Below are 16,904 nucleotides of genomic sequence, written 5' to 3'. Positions count from 1 at the left end.
CTCCAAACACAAAACGTGACGTCGCATATTCAGCACCGTGCAGTATCACGTCCCTTTCACATCCTCGGGTTGTCCTCTGTCTACGTAGACCCCTTTTGTTATCCTCGAAGTGTCTTTCTGGCCCTTCTTCTCCCTTTCCCTTTTATCGAGGGCCGCTTACGCGCCTATCTATCGGATTTGCGCGACGAAGTGGTGGAGCTCGATGAGACCCTCGTGTATCATCGAAGTGGTTCAGGTTGATGTGGTTCGTTCAGCTCACAAAGAACTGATCCCTTACCTCCGTGTGCGTATAGTAGATCCATGAGGGGAGAAAGAAGTCTTAACATCGGAAGTTTGCTTATTCCAGCTTAAAGGTGATTGAATACGAAATTACTCAGAGAAATCGTTTGTAATTGAAAATTTGAAGATACTATCTAAAGGAGGGGAGTACTTTATAAACAGATATATAAGAGTTCAAACACGCGCGTATAGATTTTAAGTAAATAGAAAACTGTGTAATAGCAAAATACTTTACCATTAAATTGTATCACGTCGTTGTTCTATCTAAAACGAATGACGAACACAATACAAGACATTTATAATGTAAAGTATATCGGCGATAATCAAATCATATGCCGCAAATCTATTTCTAAAAATATAAAATACCTGGGGAAGTTTTTTAAAACTAGATGCAAAAGAAAACCTTATCTAATTTGCAAAGTGACACTTTTAGATTTTTACATTTCAGATATTTCGCTTTTAATAGCAAAACAGTAAATGAATGATATTCTAGCCCAAAAAGAAGCTTTGAGGTGTCTAAATTTTTATCATTATATAGTAAAGAAATAAAGAAAAGATAGTTGAAAGAGTTGAGAATAAACAAACGATTAATATGTCTCAGAGAAAATTATATTTGTGATTTTTATTTTTTACTTTACTTAATCCTTGCCTGCCTTCTTATAAGGATCGTAAACGTTATGTTTCATTGTCATGAGCATAAATGAGTCTACATACTCATCACGAAGCCCTACAGTACATAATCCTACGAGATAGTCACGTCGAGTATCATGCAACATCGTGGAGCATCATCGAAGAGTATCGAGTAGATCGTCAAGTGCCGATTCCTACGCTGCGATATGCATAATAGCGCGCAAAAGTTTTTTCATTGACAAAAATCGCCCGAGTGTTGCGCAATTTAATGCACGTTTGAATACACGGAACACTTTTTCTTCGCTTGTAGGATAGCGTCCGGAAAATATTGAAAAACAGATGTATAACCGCGTATTTCTTCGCTTGCTTGTAATTAAACAACAATTAATATGTGATCTGTTAAACTTGGATGTACATAATAATTTCTTGTTTATTATAGGCTGATAATAAACGTCTTGTCATATTCGCGATTATTGTAAATTTCAAAAATAGCGAAAAACGCTTAAGTAATATATGCTGACATTAAATAATACTACAATATTCGAAGGTAATTTATATTCTCTCTCTCCAAATCCACTGAAAAGTTAAATTTATATTACTTGTTTCCTTATTTTTCTGTTATATTTCTATTACATCATTCTCTTTTTTATTCTCTTCTGTCTTCAGTTATTTTTTTTGTGACTCCGAAAGAAAAATTGTAGAAATATTATATAATTATATAAAGTTCCTATTTTTACAGAGTGTAATTTAACACATAAGCACCATTGATAATCATAGTTCTATTGCATAACTTTATAATGCAGATATTATTTGTAATCAACCCGCGGGTTCATATTAAGATTCCATCGTGTATGCAAATTCGAGACTAATCGAGTTATCCGAGATTATCTTGTCGCAGTTATAATGAGAGCGATTGTGTCTTTTATACGGGCTTTTGTACAGATTTGTAATTGCAATTGATATGATTGGATGGAAAGAGAAATATTTAAAAAACATATCCTCATATCACTAAGCCGGATAACGTAACATCTACGTATAGATCATTACGTTTGAAACGGTGGATGTTGGTGTGCGTCATTTCCCTGGTATTTCTTTCATTGTCTATGATAATTTTTCTCATAAATTCTTACCATGCGCTTTTTATCTTTTCAGAAAGATTACGAAGAGGCGATTTATCTTTGGGCACGTCGCTTTATCTCTTTTTCGGAGGTAGCGTCATGATCGTCACGACGACGTGGAAAATGCCGCTCCTCCATCGCCGCTGATATTAGGATAAAAATTGAGGAACGTTAAGAAAAAAAACATTCATTAATGTTAACGATGGGCATTACTTTGCTATCTACCTAGCAACGATCTTGTTAAAGATACACCTTTATTATTTTATGATGATAGACACATAGCGCCAGTGCTTACGTTCTTGGCGGGAGTTAATTTCATCTTTAGAATATTTATAAGTTAGTTTTGTTTACAAATTATTTCTGTTCTCTTGAATTTTACTCCATAATCTATAAAGAGAAGCCATTTATAATTTTAAAGCATCCAAAATGCCATAACGACGAGCGCGCGCATACAACGTACGTTCTCCAAAGAATGCACGTTGTGTAACAAAGCGTTTACACGCGAGACGCGACTGGGAAGTCATCTCCTCGGAAGGCCATTACACAAAGGAGTTTTCGCAGCATGTATACGTTTTACAAGAAAAATTTTCATACAAAAGTTGACCTGTTTGAAATTGACCATACATTCTTTGAATTAAATATCTTCTTGAGTTAATATTATAATCCCGGAGAAAAGAGAGACAATATATCGATGAGGCCGTACCGTTAACGTGCTGTCAAAAAGCCAAATACGTAATTCTGCAAGCATGTACTATGTATCAGCCGCGAACGATAAGGCTTGCTGCAAAATGTTCTCGAAATGTATTTATGAGGAATGTATAAACTGTGTGTGTGTGTCAGCGCGCACGAGAGTGAGATTGTGCAGTGACATACGCGGAATGTGCGAGGCGAGCGCGAAAGATAAAGCGAGAAGACGCGCGTGCCATGTGCACATGTGCGTATTGTGTCAGAGCGAGAGGTGAAGAGAGCGGAAATAAGAAGCGCGAAGGGAGTAAATAGTGTGAAGAGAGAAAGAAGGAGGGTGACAGTCGAACGCGCGGTCGGGACGGCAGGACGAAAGAGTGAGAACTGGATAACGGTATGACCCACATTTGGTCTTACGGGTCACAGTAGACTGGGCTATTGATTTAGTTCGCTCTTAAACACAGCCTCCGTTTCATTTCGCGTTTCACCTTTCTCTCTTTTTCTCTTGAACCTCGATATCGCGGTCGCCTCGCTGATATTCACGGATTATTCACAAAGTCTAACTGTTCATTCGAATTATGGTGGACAGTTATGTTCCGTTTGTGACGTATCGACGAATCCTTTTAATGCAGACTTTACAACTGAAAATTGTTTATTCCGCAACATTCTTTACGTTTTCCATATCTATGGACGGCAATAAGGGCTAAAACAAATAAATGTCGACGAGACATATTTACAGAAAAACAATGTTTGAAAAGTAAAATATCTATTTGTTATTCTTAGAATTTTAATGTTGTTTCATTAACTTTTCCGTAACATGTACTTTACCGTGCTAATTAATAACGTCATGCAAAACCTTATAGAAAATGCTCGCTAAAAATAGTTCAACTTTTTTTAAAAACACAAAGTGTCTCAGCTGATAGAACAAATCGATACAGCGTATCGATATTTTTACGTATCTGATATTTTTACGAAGATTGAAATATTCATTAAACATCTTTCGCAGTATGTATTTTATTATACTGATGGAAATATGTCGAAGAATTCTGTTATCACGAGAAAATGTAACTTCATGTAACTCCATCCCCATCTTATGTATGCGTGTGCACGCACGCGCTCGCGAAACCCGATTCACATGAGCATGGTAAGAGGTAAAAAGTCACGTTCGTCAATCTCCGGCTTTTCCTTCCAAGCAGACAGTACTCCAGGCGAATCGGAAGATTAAACCAGTATGCTCAGTCGAATCCGTTCGATTCGATGCAGGTTCGCGATATTCTTGCGCGAGCGTTCGATTTTCACGTTATTCATTTCGGTGACATTACTCGCCAACGACGGGGAAATATAGAGGTATTTTTTTCTTTCTCTCTCTTTCCTCCCCCCCCCCTCTCTCTTGTAATTCTCTCTACACCGAAAATTTGTCACTTCCGCTTGGCACTTTGGCACACTCGGTCCACGCGAAAGTCTTTCCACGAGCTCGGCAGTAGACCGTGGCCGAACCCGCGCGTTTCGTGCCGCTCCGCAATTGAACCACTTAGCTACTTTGCGAACGTTGTACTGCTAACCACCTGACGCGTTCTAAATTAAATAGAGAAAAACCCCGCGGAAAGTTCAACTCGCGGCCCCGAGCCGCTCCGTAAAAATAAAGCTTATTAACGCGCGAGATTTAGTTCTTCGCTACCTCCGGGAGCGGTTAGAAAAACAGTCGACAACGCGAAGTTTCTTCGACCCATCCTTAAAATTACTTCTTAGATTACGCGTTTAATAATGTTACTGCAAACTTTAGGCCAACTTCGATCGTTTATAACGCGGGACTCGACATTTTTGTTTCAGGATTTTTGACTCCAATCTCCAGAATGTGCTATCAGAACTGTCTGGTTGCGGGGCATCCAGTGTAGTCATTCATAAAAGTTATAAGTAGATTTAACGGGAAGTTCTCTCGCAACAGTACCAAGGTAAATAGCGATTTAAATCCTACATTTATTTAGTACATTTGTGCTTGTTTGCACGAAGCATTCCTGAATAATACATTGTAAACGTTAAGTACTTCAATCGTATAGATAGCAATAATAAAGGTGATGTTTATGTTAGAATAATATGTGATCAATAGTGAGATCTAAAATAAACGATTATTAAACAAGATCCGCCGATGAAGTACATTTATGAATGTATAATGTGCTGTTTACACTATAAACTGCCCGCGTCAAATATGATAAAGAATATCAAAGTGATGCGGCCTTTGGACAACGTGTATAGATAACGGGCACGGTCAATTTCCGCGCGGGTGTCAGCGAGGGCTCGGTTACAGCACCGTTACAGCATCGGCCCTTCGCAACCTGTCGTTCCGCGTAACGCGCGAGCGTTAACGTTAACTCCCGCCACGCCGGGGAATTCAATTACGAGATAAAACTCGAGGAACGATTTATCGCGCGATGGTTTGGCCGGATTATTTCGTAAAATAAACTCGTAAACGTACTGCGCGACGACAAGCCCGACGACAAGCCCCCGCGCGGCACGCCGCGCGTGAAATCGCGTATACATCAGCGGACGTGGGCCACTTTGACGCTACAATTATAATGAATCAGTTTGCAAATGGACGGAGTGTGATAGAAACGCGCGACCGGATAATCGATAGGTTTGCCGTTGGAAGCGGCCGAATGGCCGACACTGCTATACATGTCGAAACCGGGGGCCCGTATTTCAATCGGTCGGGAAATACCGGTGTGGCCTATAGGCTGCGTACCGATTGCCAATTCCGCACACGTATACACGCCTGCGCACGCGTGTGCGCGCCTATACATTTGTTAATTGTAATCTGAACAAACTGTTGCGATAGTAGATACTTCGTTACTACGAGTTTGCTTACGGAAAAATTACTTAAAGATAATATCTTGACTGTCAATCGACTATTTAATTGACGATTTCATTATTGATTGATGACAGCGCTCTGATCTGAGATACCTAAAAGCTTCACTACCACCTCTCTCTTGAGAAAATTTTTATTTGTAAGTCTCTAAATAATACGAAATAAAATTATTAAGTAATATATTATATATTAAATTCTTTACAAAATTACTGGAAATGGCTATAATTACAATAATGTATATAATATAATAATGTATACTTTGTGTATCATATTAAGTAAAGTTTTAAAAATAAAAACCATCAGTGTGTGTATATATATTTGTATGTGTACTTGTGTTCAAAACTTTAATTAATATTATATTGCAGATTTATATTTAAATGTCTCTAATTCTTGTTTTAAAGATTATTTAAAAATTGAGCTTGAACGAAAAATCTGTAATAAATTTCTCATAATTAATAAAAATCTCCAAAATGACTGAATTTTTATGATTCTTGTAATCGTTTCATGCGGTTATGCAACAATTTGGCACTATTAACAAGACTATTAAGCTTCAATTACTACCGCGCGGCATGTACGAGCCGAAAATATTTGCTCGCATGACTATCGGCAAATTTGTCGTTTTAGCAATACTTTTCTATTATTTTCCAATCGCAATAAACGTCGCAAAATAAAAGCCGGTCATTCCAAGAGCAAATTGTTCTTAATAGTCCGGTTTTAAATCAAAAATAAAAGCGTGAAAATTTATTCTCCTGCAAAACTTAATTTGTAAAACTGAATATTTGGATAATCACGAGTGCGTAAACAATATCGTTCATTCTATAAACCTAATTGTTATATCTGCATTTTTTATATTATATCACGTAGTCAATGTATATAAATAAGTGCTTAAAACTAATTTTTTTTACTAACTTTTACTTGCAATAAATTTTTCTGCACTTTTATATATTTATTTGTCGAAACTAAATTATCGAAACGTTATTAATGCCATTATAATCTAGTGTTCAGTATCAGACCTCTCCAGCCTCGACCTGATAGTGACTTAGCTGCTGCCCTATCACTTGTTCTTTTCGCCTCTTACGACAGGCAGAACATACCATGGGACTATTCTACCACGGTCCCATACGGGGAATTATAATCGAACTTTCTTAAATATTTAAAGATAAATTTACGTGTCGGAAACAGGTTGAATTATTTTAAAATTTATTATTTGCTCATATTACATAGATATTGTGAAAGAAAGAGTCTGTTCTAAAATATCCAATATAATATTCACAAAAAATTTTATATTGGCGGTAGGCAGCTGCAACCATTATTTACGTGCGATTATTATATAATACCTAGCGACCCTCTTTCTTGACCGCGCAAGATCCGAAAATGTTACGCAAAATGATTTATTGCTGCGAACGCGCGCAGAAAATTGCTCGCAAAAGTTACGATTCGCCAATCGGCTATCTACTTTTCTCTGCTGTTTCGCGAATCGAATTACACCTTGTGCTTTTTTATACCAAGCTCGCTAGTCGTGCGTGGATTTATGGTCGAGTCGAGTCTTGCATGGCAAGTGTGCATGTAGTTTTTCCTTTTTTTGAAATATTCAAGACACCACATACGTTCTTCCGCGAATCTGTGGAAAAAGCTGGAATATCGGACATAAAATTATAATCATCTCAATGAGTTAACGGGCATAATTTCAAACTTGGACATGATTGTTGCTAATCTGGATTTACAATTTGAGCATGTTTTATTAGAAATTGTAATTATAAATAAATAATTAACTTGATTCTAATTATACCATAATTGTGCTGCATAGAGCTTATTATGTTTAATTTAAAGTTAACAATTTTTAGACATGCGCACACATTGAGTCATACTTTGAAATTATAGACACTATAATGCATTAAATTGAAATTTAAAAATTTATTTGTTATTTTAAACCATTTTTCTTTAATAAAATATTTAATAAAAAACCGTCAACAAAAATATTATTAGAAAATAAACGAATTTTTTTAAAAATCCATTAACTGATTACAAATTTTTCAGATATTTTCCAGAAATTTTTTATTCTCAAAGCGCTTTTGTAATAGGTGCGCGCTTTCAGGGAAATTACAATATGCGTAACTATGTACATATGCGTTGATATGATGCGGTATAATGCATTTCCGCATTCTAATTATTATAATGCTTCGAGTACGCAAATAAAACTATACGATACACGACGTCCTCGTTATGTTGACGAGACAACCTTGATTGCGACAATCGTACGTTCCAATCAGCAATATGAATTATTAATTTGTTCACTTTGCAGGGCGTAAGCGATGGTTATCAACCGGTTGATAAAAGGATGTGAGGATATTTTAGGCAAAATCCATACTCGAACATGGTTACACGATATACCGTAATTAAAATTGTAATTGCATTGATTTAATACCTCTCTCGTAATTTTGCCATAATTAATCGTTCATTATTAACTGTAGAAAATTAGCTCGTTAACGATGATGTGAAATTTTCCAAATTTTTCTAAATTTCCTACGACGAAACTCATATTTTCGAATATACAAAATTCTCGGTAATGTGTGTGCTGGCGTGATGAAATTTGCTCTAAAGCATTCTCCAGAGAATTCTCTCAAACACAGCTGAGAATCACGTCGGAGGTAAACCATATAAACTCTCCTTTGTCAGACAGCATGCGACATTTACGCCGCGGCGCGGCGGCGGGGCGCTCGATCACGAGCGATTTGTTGAGGGTGCGAGCAGCGGGAGGAATAATCAGCGCGATGCCAGCAGTAATTAGTAGCTCGCGCGACGCTGCGGAAATTGCCGCAGGCGGTCGACTCCCGGGGTTGGAAACACCCTGAAATATCTACATGTACAGTCGTTATCGCGACCGTTCGAAACGACGACGACGGTACGTAGGTAAGTCGCAGCGGGCGCGATTTCGATATGTCACGCGAGCGCAAGTTTTAAGCGACGCGTGATGAAATTATTAGACACTTTCCTCTCCCGGCATTTAGTCTTATCGATATGAGATTCGTCGCTTATTAAAATGCACGTTGCTGATTCATTGCTCCAACACGTGTGTCGAGAATATTTATCGGAAGCATCGTTATCGATTTAATGACATAATATACGTAATATTTAGAGTATTGGCATTGATTTTTTATCAATCTGCCTCTCCTCCAACATCTCTTCATGTATTCGCGCCATTGTTAGCTCGGGAATGTGTTTCTTTTATCTCTCCTGAATCGCGTACAGTATATTGCTTTGGATATATCCCTCGACGGGATTACGCGTTTTTCCTCGAAACACTCTCGATAACGACGTTTCGTCATTACCGGAGAGATTGCACGAGATGTAGTTTAACGACGTGCCCGTCTTTGCCTGTTCCAACATGATAAGATCGAATTAAATGGCTCTTCCTTTTTTATTTTCGTTCGTCGATACATCGCGGAAGAATCACCTCAAAACCTTCGACAGTTATCATGCATATATCACTTCTGTTCTACAATCTGCACAAAACATGTCTTTCTGCTTTTCAGTTCATTTTACAGTATTCTTGACTCGCCTTTCATTGACCTATTTTCCTGGAATTTGTTGCATTTATAACATTCGTAAAACAATTTTTTAATGTCCATCTGCATGTGACGTTTGTTTTGCGACTATTCGATAAATGGTTTTTTCATAAATAAAACGCGCACTTTTTTTGCATACTTTGAAAAGTATATTCTTTTTGAAATAGTAATTACAAGAAATTGCGTTAGAGTATATTAACCACGCAAAAATTAACCGTGCGCTACAAAAGAAAGAGAGAGAAAGAGAGAGATGGAAAGTTCTAAATGAGCTTTTTAACGCCGTGTTAAAACATATAAAAAGAAGCGCATTTTTCTCATGCTCATTTTATAACGGCACCGCTGACGATGAGTTTTAACTTGTAGCCTGCACGCCCATAATATTCAATGGATAATTCAATCCCGCGTGACCCGGATTTTCATTTTGCCGGCGAATCGACCCTGCGCCACTCGTTACTCGATAATCCCCGATGATTAGTGGCAATTGGAATCTCTTCGCACTTTAGAGCATCAGAAGTTATTACTCGTGTGCCCCTGTTACGAGCAGTTTATTTTCATTAGAGCGCGATATCCGCCGCAACGCCGCGTTCCTGTCGTTTACGTGTATCGCGAGCGAATCTTCTGCCACGCAGCTTCCCGGTATTAATGATCGATAGCCACGTAATAAGGTGTTCCACGTCGTAACAATGTGACTTTCATGTTATTACGGTATGTGTATATTACGTCGCGTCCCGGTTGAAATGCGCGGGCAGATAATTTACGGAACAACTTTAAAACAATTGCACCACATGTGTATTATCATTGTCACTTTATCTTTCTGAGTTGCGATGTAATATGTTGCGACATAGTTCTCGTATACCTTCCATAATCAGCTCAGCCGTAGGTATATCAGTTAATCGGCTTGAGCGTGCGTCACTGTGTTTTTGTCGTAAACTACTATAATTTTGTAATGAAATGTATCATCTGTAACTATCCGTCAAATTCATAAGAGCATGAAAATTTATATAAATAGTAATGTTGTTGATATCGTTTCGAGTAAAGAATATTGTAGTCGGGATTACAAAATGATCATTTTATTATATTTGTCAGAAATGTTATATTTCTCAAATATTTTATATTGCTTTTTTTAACGAATCCGGACAAAATTCGGGCCATCGAGGAATTTTAGCAAAGCGCAGAAATTCTCGCAAATTGAGTAATTATAACTTGCGGGTAGCTCATATTGTATATTTAACTTTTTACCCATTTCAATGGAAATTTTTGAATAAACGCGGACGCTCGATTAAAATGTTAATCAATTAAAAGGTTTTCGATAAACGTAAAAAGAGTTATATGCATAAAAGAATACTTAATAAAATATATTTTCGATCGGGTTATTTCTATTAAGCGAACGTCAATTATTTATCGGAAACCTTTATTAATTTTGTAAATCCTTATTCATATAGTTTCCGTGTCTATCACGGTTTGTCAAAAAACTTTCATATTCTGTATCGGGAAAGCATGGCAATACTGCTGCTCGTATAATATAAAAAGGAATAAACATGCATTCTCCCGTCATGTTTATTTCGTTCATCGTGTATAAAGGGATGAACTATATTTACAATATATACGATACGTTATCCCTGCGTAATGTAATGTCGAACGGATAGCACCGTTGTTGCCTTTGGTATACAAAACGGAAACATCAACGTTGACGATTCGGGAAAGGAAAAGTCTATAATCGTGCCAGGTACATGCAAAAGCGATCAGTCACGGTTGTCATGGTGGCCGCGAGTTTTCTTTCAGTACGCTGCCGCGTGTGCGGATAACGCGGCGTACTCGTGAAGGTGGCCTTGGATATCGTCGTGCCCTTGACCGCCGTAGACCCCACCCGAGTGATCATTCTTCCCGGAAGTGTGTACCATCGCGTGAAATCCCTCCTTGTCCGCGTGGTAGCTAACGATCCGAAGGCTGCCACCTGGATCTTTCACGGTATATTCCCCGGACACGCTGTGTCCTGCGGAAAAGAACATTTGATAAAAGGCAAAAAGGATTCTTCTTGACACAGTTCGAGATTGTGGATAGTCGTAACTGGAAATGATGAAACGTCAGTCTAAATGTGTTTGCTATCAATAATTATTTTGTAGAAAAATCCTATTTTGCGAAGAATTTTTCTGATAACTAAAATATTCCAGAATTAGAACAATTTCTAAATATTACCTCTTGATTTTTATTATTTTCCTCTCTTTTTAATTGTTCGCGATAATGAAAATTTAAATTTATTTAGAAAATATATTGGTTTTGATATAGGATCACAATGTTTAGTTATCTCGATAGTATGTACTTCTAAATAAAATAAATTCAGACCTACAGTTATACAGAATTTAAATAGAATATTTGAATTAACTTCGTAGACATATCCCTTGAATAAATCAAAATTAATTTTTTGGAGGAGTTTGATCGGAAATGCTTGTCTCTCATAATTTTTTTATATCTTCAATATTAAATATTGTGACATGTTTAAAACTTGAATCAAAATTCCGTTCAAGCAAAGCCTACTCAAAACGAAGCTTTCTTTATTTGAACTCCTGAATCGTAATTTCCGAGGTGTCTTTCACTTTCAATCGTTTGTAGCTCAAATCGCTTGTAAACCAAATACTTCGATACTTTCGCTAAGGAAGAATTGATTCTAACTTGGTCAAGGAATGCATCTGCGAAGTTTGCTCACTTTTGGGGTAAGTTTATATCTCTATATAAGACGCTTGTACAACTACGATGCGCCGTTGAAGCCAGTTTACAATTCCTCGAGTCAACTTCACGACTCAAGTAAGAAAACGTAGTTCCAACTGAAGAGTTGACACGAAAACGCACACATTCCCATACCCGCACACGCACAAGCATTCGCACATACCGGCCCGCGGTATTCTCGACGTGTCGGAAGGGCGTGCTCGCGGGCAGTCTCCGTAGAAATGCAATTTTCTTTTCACCCGTGGCAATTTTTGCCGACGTCAGCGTCAGAACGCCGAGCCGTCGTCGGCGTCGCCACGTTGGAAATCGGATAAACGGCGGTAGCCACAGGTAGCCGGTCATTCAAAGACTCGGCTTGTCGTTGTCATCCCGCGTGAAAGTCACGAAGGCATAAAAGTGACTCGTCCTTTTCACTCACCGTCGCTGGACTCCTTCTGGCCGTGAAAGTCGCCGGTATGATGGTCCTCGACGCCGTACGAGAACTCGTACTTCGGCTTCCCTACGTAGTCGACCGTATAGCCGTCGTGATGGCGATGCTCGTGGTGGGTCAGATAGTTGTGCTCGCCGAGATGGTCCACAGGTACGTGCGGCACTTTCACTTCGTATTCAGGTCCCTGTACCGGCCCTTGGAAATGCATGTACGAGCTGGCCACCGAGACATGATGATCATGAGTGTCCAGCGGTATCACGCCACCGATTGATCGATCGACCAGGGCGAGGCCGATGGTTAGTGCGACGGTGACCTGCGACACAAGAAGTTTATGTCGACGGTGTCGTGTTGTCCGGGAACTCAACCTCCGGCACGGCAGAAGGGGCTTTCGATGCTCTGATAGGTATCGATCATGGGTTGTAAATAGCATGCGTTATGAACCGAAGAGTTCGTTTACATAAGCGCTGGACATATTTTTACCGAGACCCAAGTCTTCGTGTAATCTGCCAGTCTCTATTATAATTTTCTTATTTATGGGGAAAATACTTCTTTTAGAAAAAAATTCTATTGTAAAATAATATTGATTGACGGAAAGGAATTGCCGAGCGAAGGGAGACGTAATTTAAATATTTTTACGTGTTTTAGTGTCATACTTTTCCTGTGCGCACGTATAAACAGTCAAACAAATTGGAATATTTTAAACTAGTAGTCCGACAAATCGAAATTGCACGGAAATGTGATCTGTATGATCGATGTCACTTGTGTATACGAACTCGATGCCATGATGAAACTCTAGAAATTTGCGATATTTATCGGTATCGAGCAGCGGATCGTTGACCTCTCGTTTTTAATTACGGGGATCCCAAAGTCCGGTCGTCAATGTTCAAACTAACATGAATCAGTCCGACGGAAGTAACTCGTTTGAAGAAAGAAATAGACGCGCGATTTATCGAGGAATGTTTCTTCGTCTTTGCTTGTACGCTTCATCAGTCTCCGCGTCTTGAAATAAAAGTTTTTTACTCGATATTTTAAACCTTTCAATTATATGTAATTATAAATTGATGTAATAAGCAAATCGTTACTCTACACAATAAGATATATAATATAAATACAAATTATAATTTTATTTTATGCAAATTTTGTCAAAACTAATGCCACATGCAGACTGTTTTATAGTAATTGTACATGTAAAATATGCACATGAAAGTACAGTTTGCATTATTGCATATATAAGTGCACGCTTAAGTTTGATATATAGTAGAATATATGTAAAAAGAGATAGAATATGTGCATGTTAACATGTACTATGTAAGATTTTATATGCACTTGTCGAGTTATGAAACTTTGAGATATCATGTATATTTAATGTATCATTATCACGAGTCATATAGATATTACATTATAATCTGGGCAAAATTTGAAGCATGTTATAAACAAGTAATTTTAAAGGCTATTATCATCAGAATAATAACTTAATTTAAAAGCTCTTTTATGGCTAATTTAAAAGCTTCGGTGGCTTTATATTTCCCTACATTAGAGACAAAACGCAAGTTTGCGCTAAAACTATATAAGAAAGAATTTATTCACTCTCCTACACATATATATGCATGAGAAAATAATAGAACTGTTATAGCTATAATAAAACAACTAAGACTTCTGAGGTTGAGAAAATCTCAAGATTAGCCAAGTATAAAAGAACGCGAGCGTTTAATACAATTAAAGAGAAGCGTTGCAAGTCAGTGGGCACTTTTTAATTTTCATGAAGTTGAACCCCAGAACCCACCTCTTGAGCACGTCCTGCTGTGCTGTGAAATGGACACTATCTTTAGCAAAAACTTACGTTTGCGACAATCCGGCTGAACGAACTAATTACATCGAGTAGACTTAAATGTCAAGCAACACTTTAATCCCATTTTACATTCACGACATTGCTCAGGTCTCCGACAAAACCGCGTTGAACTACCTTCCCGCCCTATCCCGAATTATTTATTTCGTCGACCCTTCCCTACCACCGGACCAATTATGCGTGCGTAATTACTGGCAATTTAGAGTCCCTCTTCACCCTTATTTTCCTTTCTTAGCCCTACATATTTCACTCTCTCCCTTCGCTTCTTTCTCTTTCCTTTTCTATTTCTTTCTCCATTTTTTTATATGTCGCGGAGCTATATTATTTAATGAACACTTTCTCCGATCTGCGTAATTTTTCTTTTCTTCGCGACGAGTTTCGACACTCTACCTTGAAAGTCATCTTCACCATTACGATATTTCAGGCGGCTAGGTGAGAACTGCAACTTAGCAACGTATTTTCTAGGCTTTTATACCGGCACACTCTGCATACACGCCGTTGCGCATACACGCGCGTGCATCCGCGCCCGGTTCCGGTTCCGATTGCTTATGCAGATGTCCATGTGTGAAGATGCACTTCCGAGACATTCAGATAAACGTCGCATGGAGACAGACATCAAAACATGCAATTATTAATAAACGAGGAAGTAACTGACAATGAACTAGAGAAACTGTTAATAAAAGTAAACACACTAGAATTTCACTTACTTCATTTAAGACGTCAAAGCATAGGATACTTACTCATACAGAAGTAAACAGAAATAATGTACTCAAAAAGAAAGACAAGAAGTATCTCGTTAATTCGAACATAGTGGTTCGCAAATCAATGTAGGTACCTACAGAAACGAAATAAAAATAGATATTTATATAAAAGATAAATCTTTAAGCATATAGAAACTTATAATTATATGTACACAAAATCTGACTGAAATATCTGTTTTTAATGAGTATAAAAAATGCAAACTTCAAATAATTATACATATACACTTGTAGGATTAGTTAGAATTTTACAAGAGTCATCTCAGAATCCTTAAACATTAATATTATGGTATAAAAATGCTGTAATAAAAATATTACAGAAGGAAAAGTAATATCGTATGTATTAATATTATAAACAATAGTTTTTAAATATAATACGATAAGACGAAATTATTTAAATAAAATTTTTAAAATCTTTTTTAAAGAATTTATTTGTTTTTTTGCGTATCTTGTGTATGTTGTTTGTAGGATGTAAAATTATACTGATAGTTCTGTGCATGTATGCCACTTCGCAAGAATCGGCACGAGTTCCAAATGGCGTTTCACGATGACTCGCGATGTCATAAAACCGATTACGTATTAATAGACATCGCATCTTCACGTAGCGTGCATTGAAAAATGATCCAGGAGATCGCATTAAATCGCTTCCTTCCTCTCAGCTGGCATCGCGAATGACTTCCTTCTTCCTGTGAAATACGTATTACAACCGCGAGCTTTTCTCAATGTCGAGACAAGATGTTTAACTTGTTTGAGAGGTTTGATTTTTGGGAATATTTTAACTATTATTTTAAATCTCTTAATTCTCAAAGTATCGCAAATAATTATTCAGAAGACACAAAGCGCGATAATAATATACATATTTGTGTAGGGAAAGTCTATATAATAGAAATTGTGATATAAATTATGTAATTAATAAATTATACGTAACTGAGTATGCCTACCTGCAAATGATCATGAGTGCTGTAATTGTATAAATATCATCCAATACTAATAACTTTGCTAATAATTTGCGAGAAAGTTGTATGTTACTGATATTAATTTAAATTTATTTCGTTAGTTAAATACAACTGTACTATTTATTGTATTTGCGTACCGCTCTTGGTGCTGCAATATTTTTTGAAAAAGTAAATATTGATTGCGCATAAGAGCATTACGTTAGTTTTCTGCCTCGAATATTTTTCGAGTAATTTTCAAAGATCTATTGCAGTTGCATTGCCATACTTTCCGTGCAATATTTTTTAATTCTTATGTTAACTTATCAATTAATTACTTATAAACGAAGACCGTCTTTTTCTTCCGTTCTGAACGATTCTTAAATCAATGCTAGCGAAATAACGCGTTTCTTTTCGAGATTATCCGACTCGATTGAAAACAGGAACTCTAAAAGACGCGTTCGTTCAAATAGAAAGCAATCCTTAAGCGCAGCTCTCAATTCACATAAGATTCTATTGCTTCTGAAATAGAATAATAGTGAAAAAATGAAATAGTAAAAGAAATAAAATCTTCACAATAATAATTTGTCGAAAAATATTAATTCTTTACTATAATAATAATGTAATAATTTTCAACAATGAGTCTTCTAATTAATTTTTCTGTATAGTCCGTGAATCAAGGGAAAAGATCAAAGGCAAAAAGTTGCGTGCTTTGTAACAATTCTCATTTTATATTTAAAGAACGACGCTAATCTTGAGCAACTGACACAGAATTTTTTTTTACTGCAGTTTAAAACGCGCTCGGGAAGGTACGGCTTTCGCAAAAGAGAGCCAACCGGAAGTTGGCTGGCGCTCGATGGAAATGTCTTCTCCGTTTTCTTTGTCGTGACAATAAGAAATATCGAGTTGATATATTTGCGAAAATTCTCTTTATCTTCTCTCAACGTTGCGCGCGATGCACGAAACGCGGCATTAAATCAAATTCATGCGTAACTGGTTTTTGCTTTAATTCTGTAGCGGAGCTTGCCGATTAGCGCCGATGATTAGCATATTCGCTAGAGTGCAGTGGATTAT

At 37.2% G+C, this 16,904-nt stretch overlaps 1 protein-coding gene across 1 annotated transcript; it reads right to left on the bottom strand.

Annotated features, from left to right (window-relative positions):
* Positions 1-10,262: 10,262 nt before the first annotated feature.
* Positions 10,263-14,574, bottom strand: LOC112463186. The gene is made up of 3 exons (XM_025029388.1): positions 14,531-14,574; positions 12,283-12,607; positions 10,263-11,133 (listed from the first exon to the last, which is right to left on the bottom strand). Exons 1-3 carry the CDS (start codon positions 14,549-14,551, stop codon positions 10,919-10,921), a joined length of 561 nt encoding a protein of 186 aa, XP_024885156.1. The 5' UTR covers positions 14,552-14,574; the 3' UTR covers positions 10,263-10,918.
* Positions 14,575-16,904: the final 2,330 nt, after the last annotated feature.

This window comes from Temnothorax curvispinosus, unplaced genomic scaffold, assembly GCF_003070985.1.
Source record: "Temnothorax curvispinosus isolate PA1 unplaced genomic scaffold, ASM307098v1 QBEX01013120.1, whole genome shotgun sequence".
Lineage (NCBI taxonomy): Eukaryota > Metazoa > Arthropoda > Insecta > Hymenoptera > Formicidae > Temnothorax > Temnothorax curvispinosus.
The sequence above is the reverse complement of the archived record's forward strand: the minus strand, read 5'-3'. Positions and strand labels throughout refer to the sequence as shown.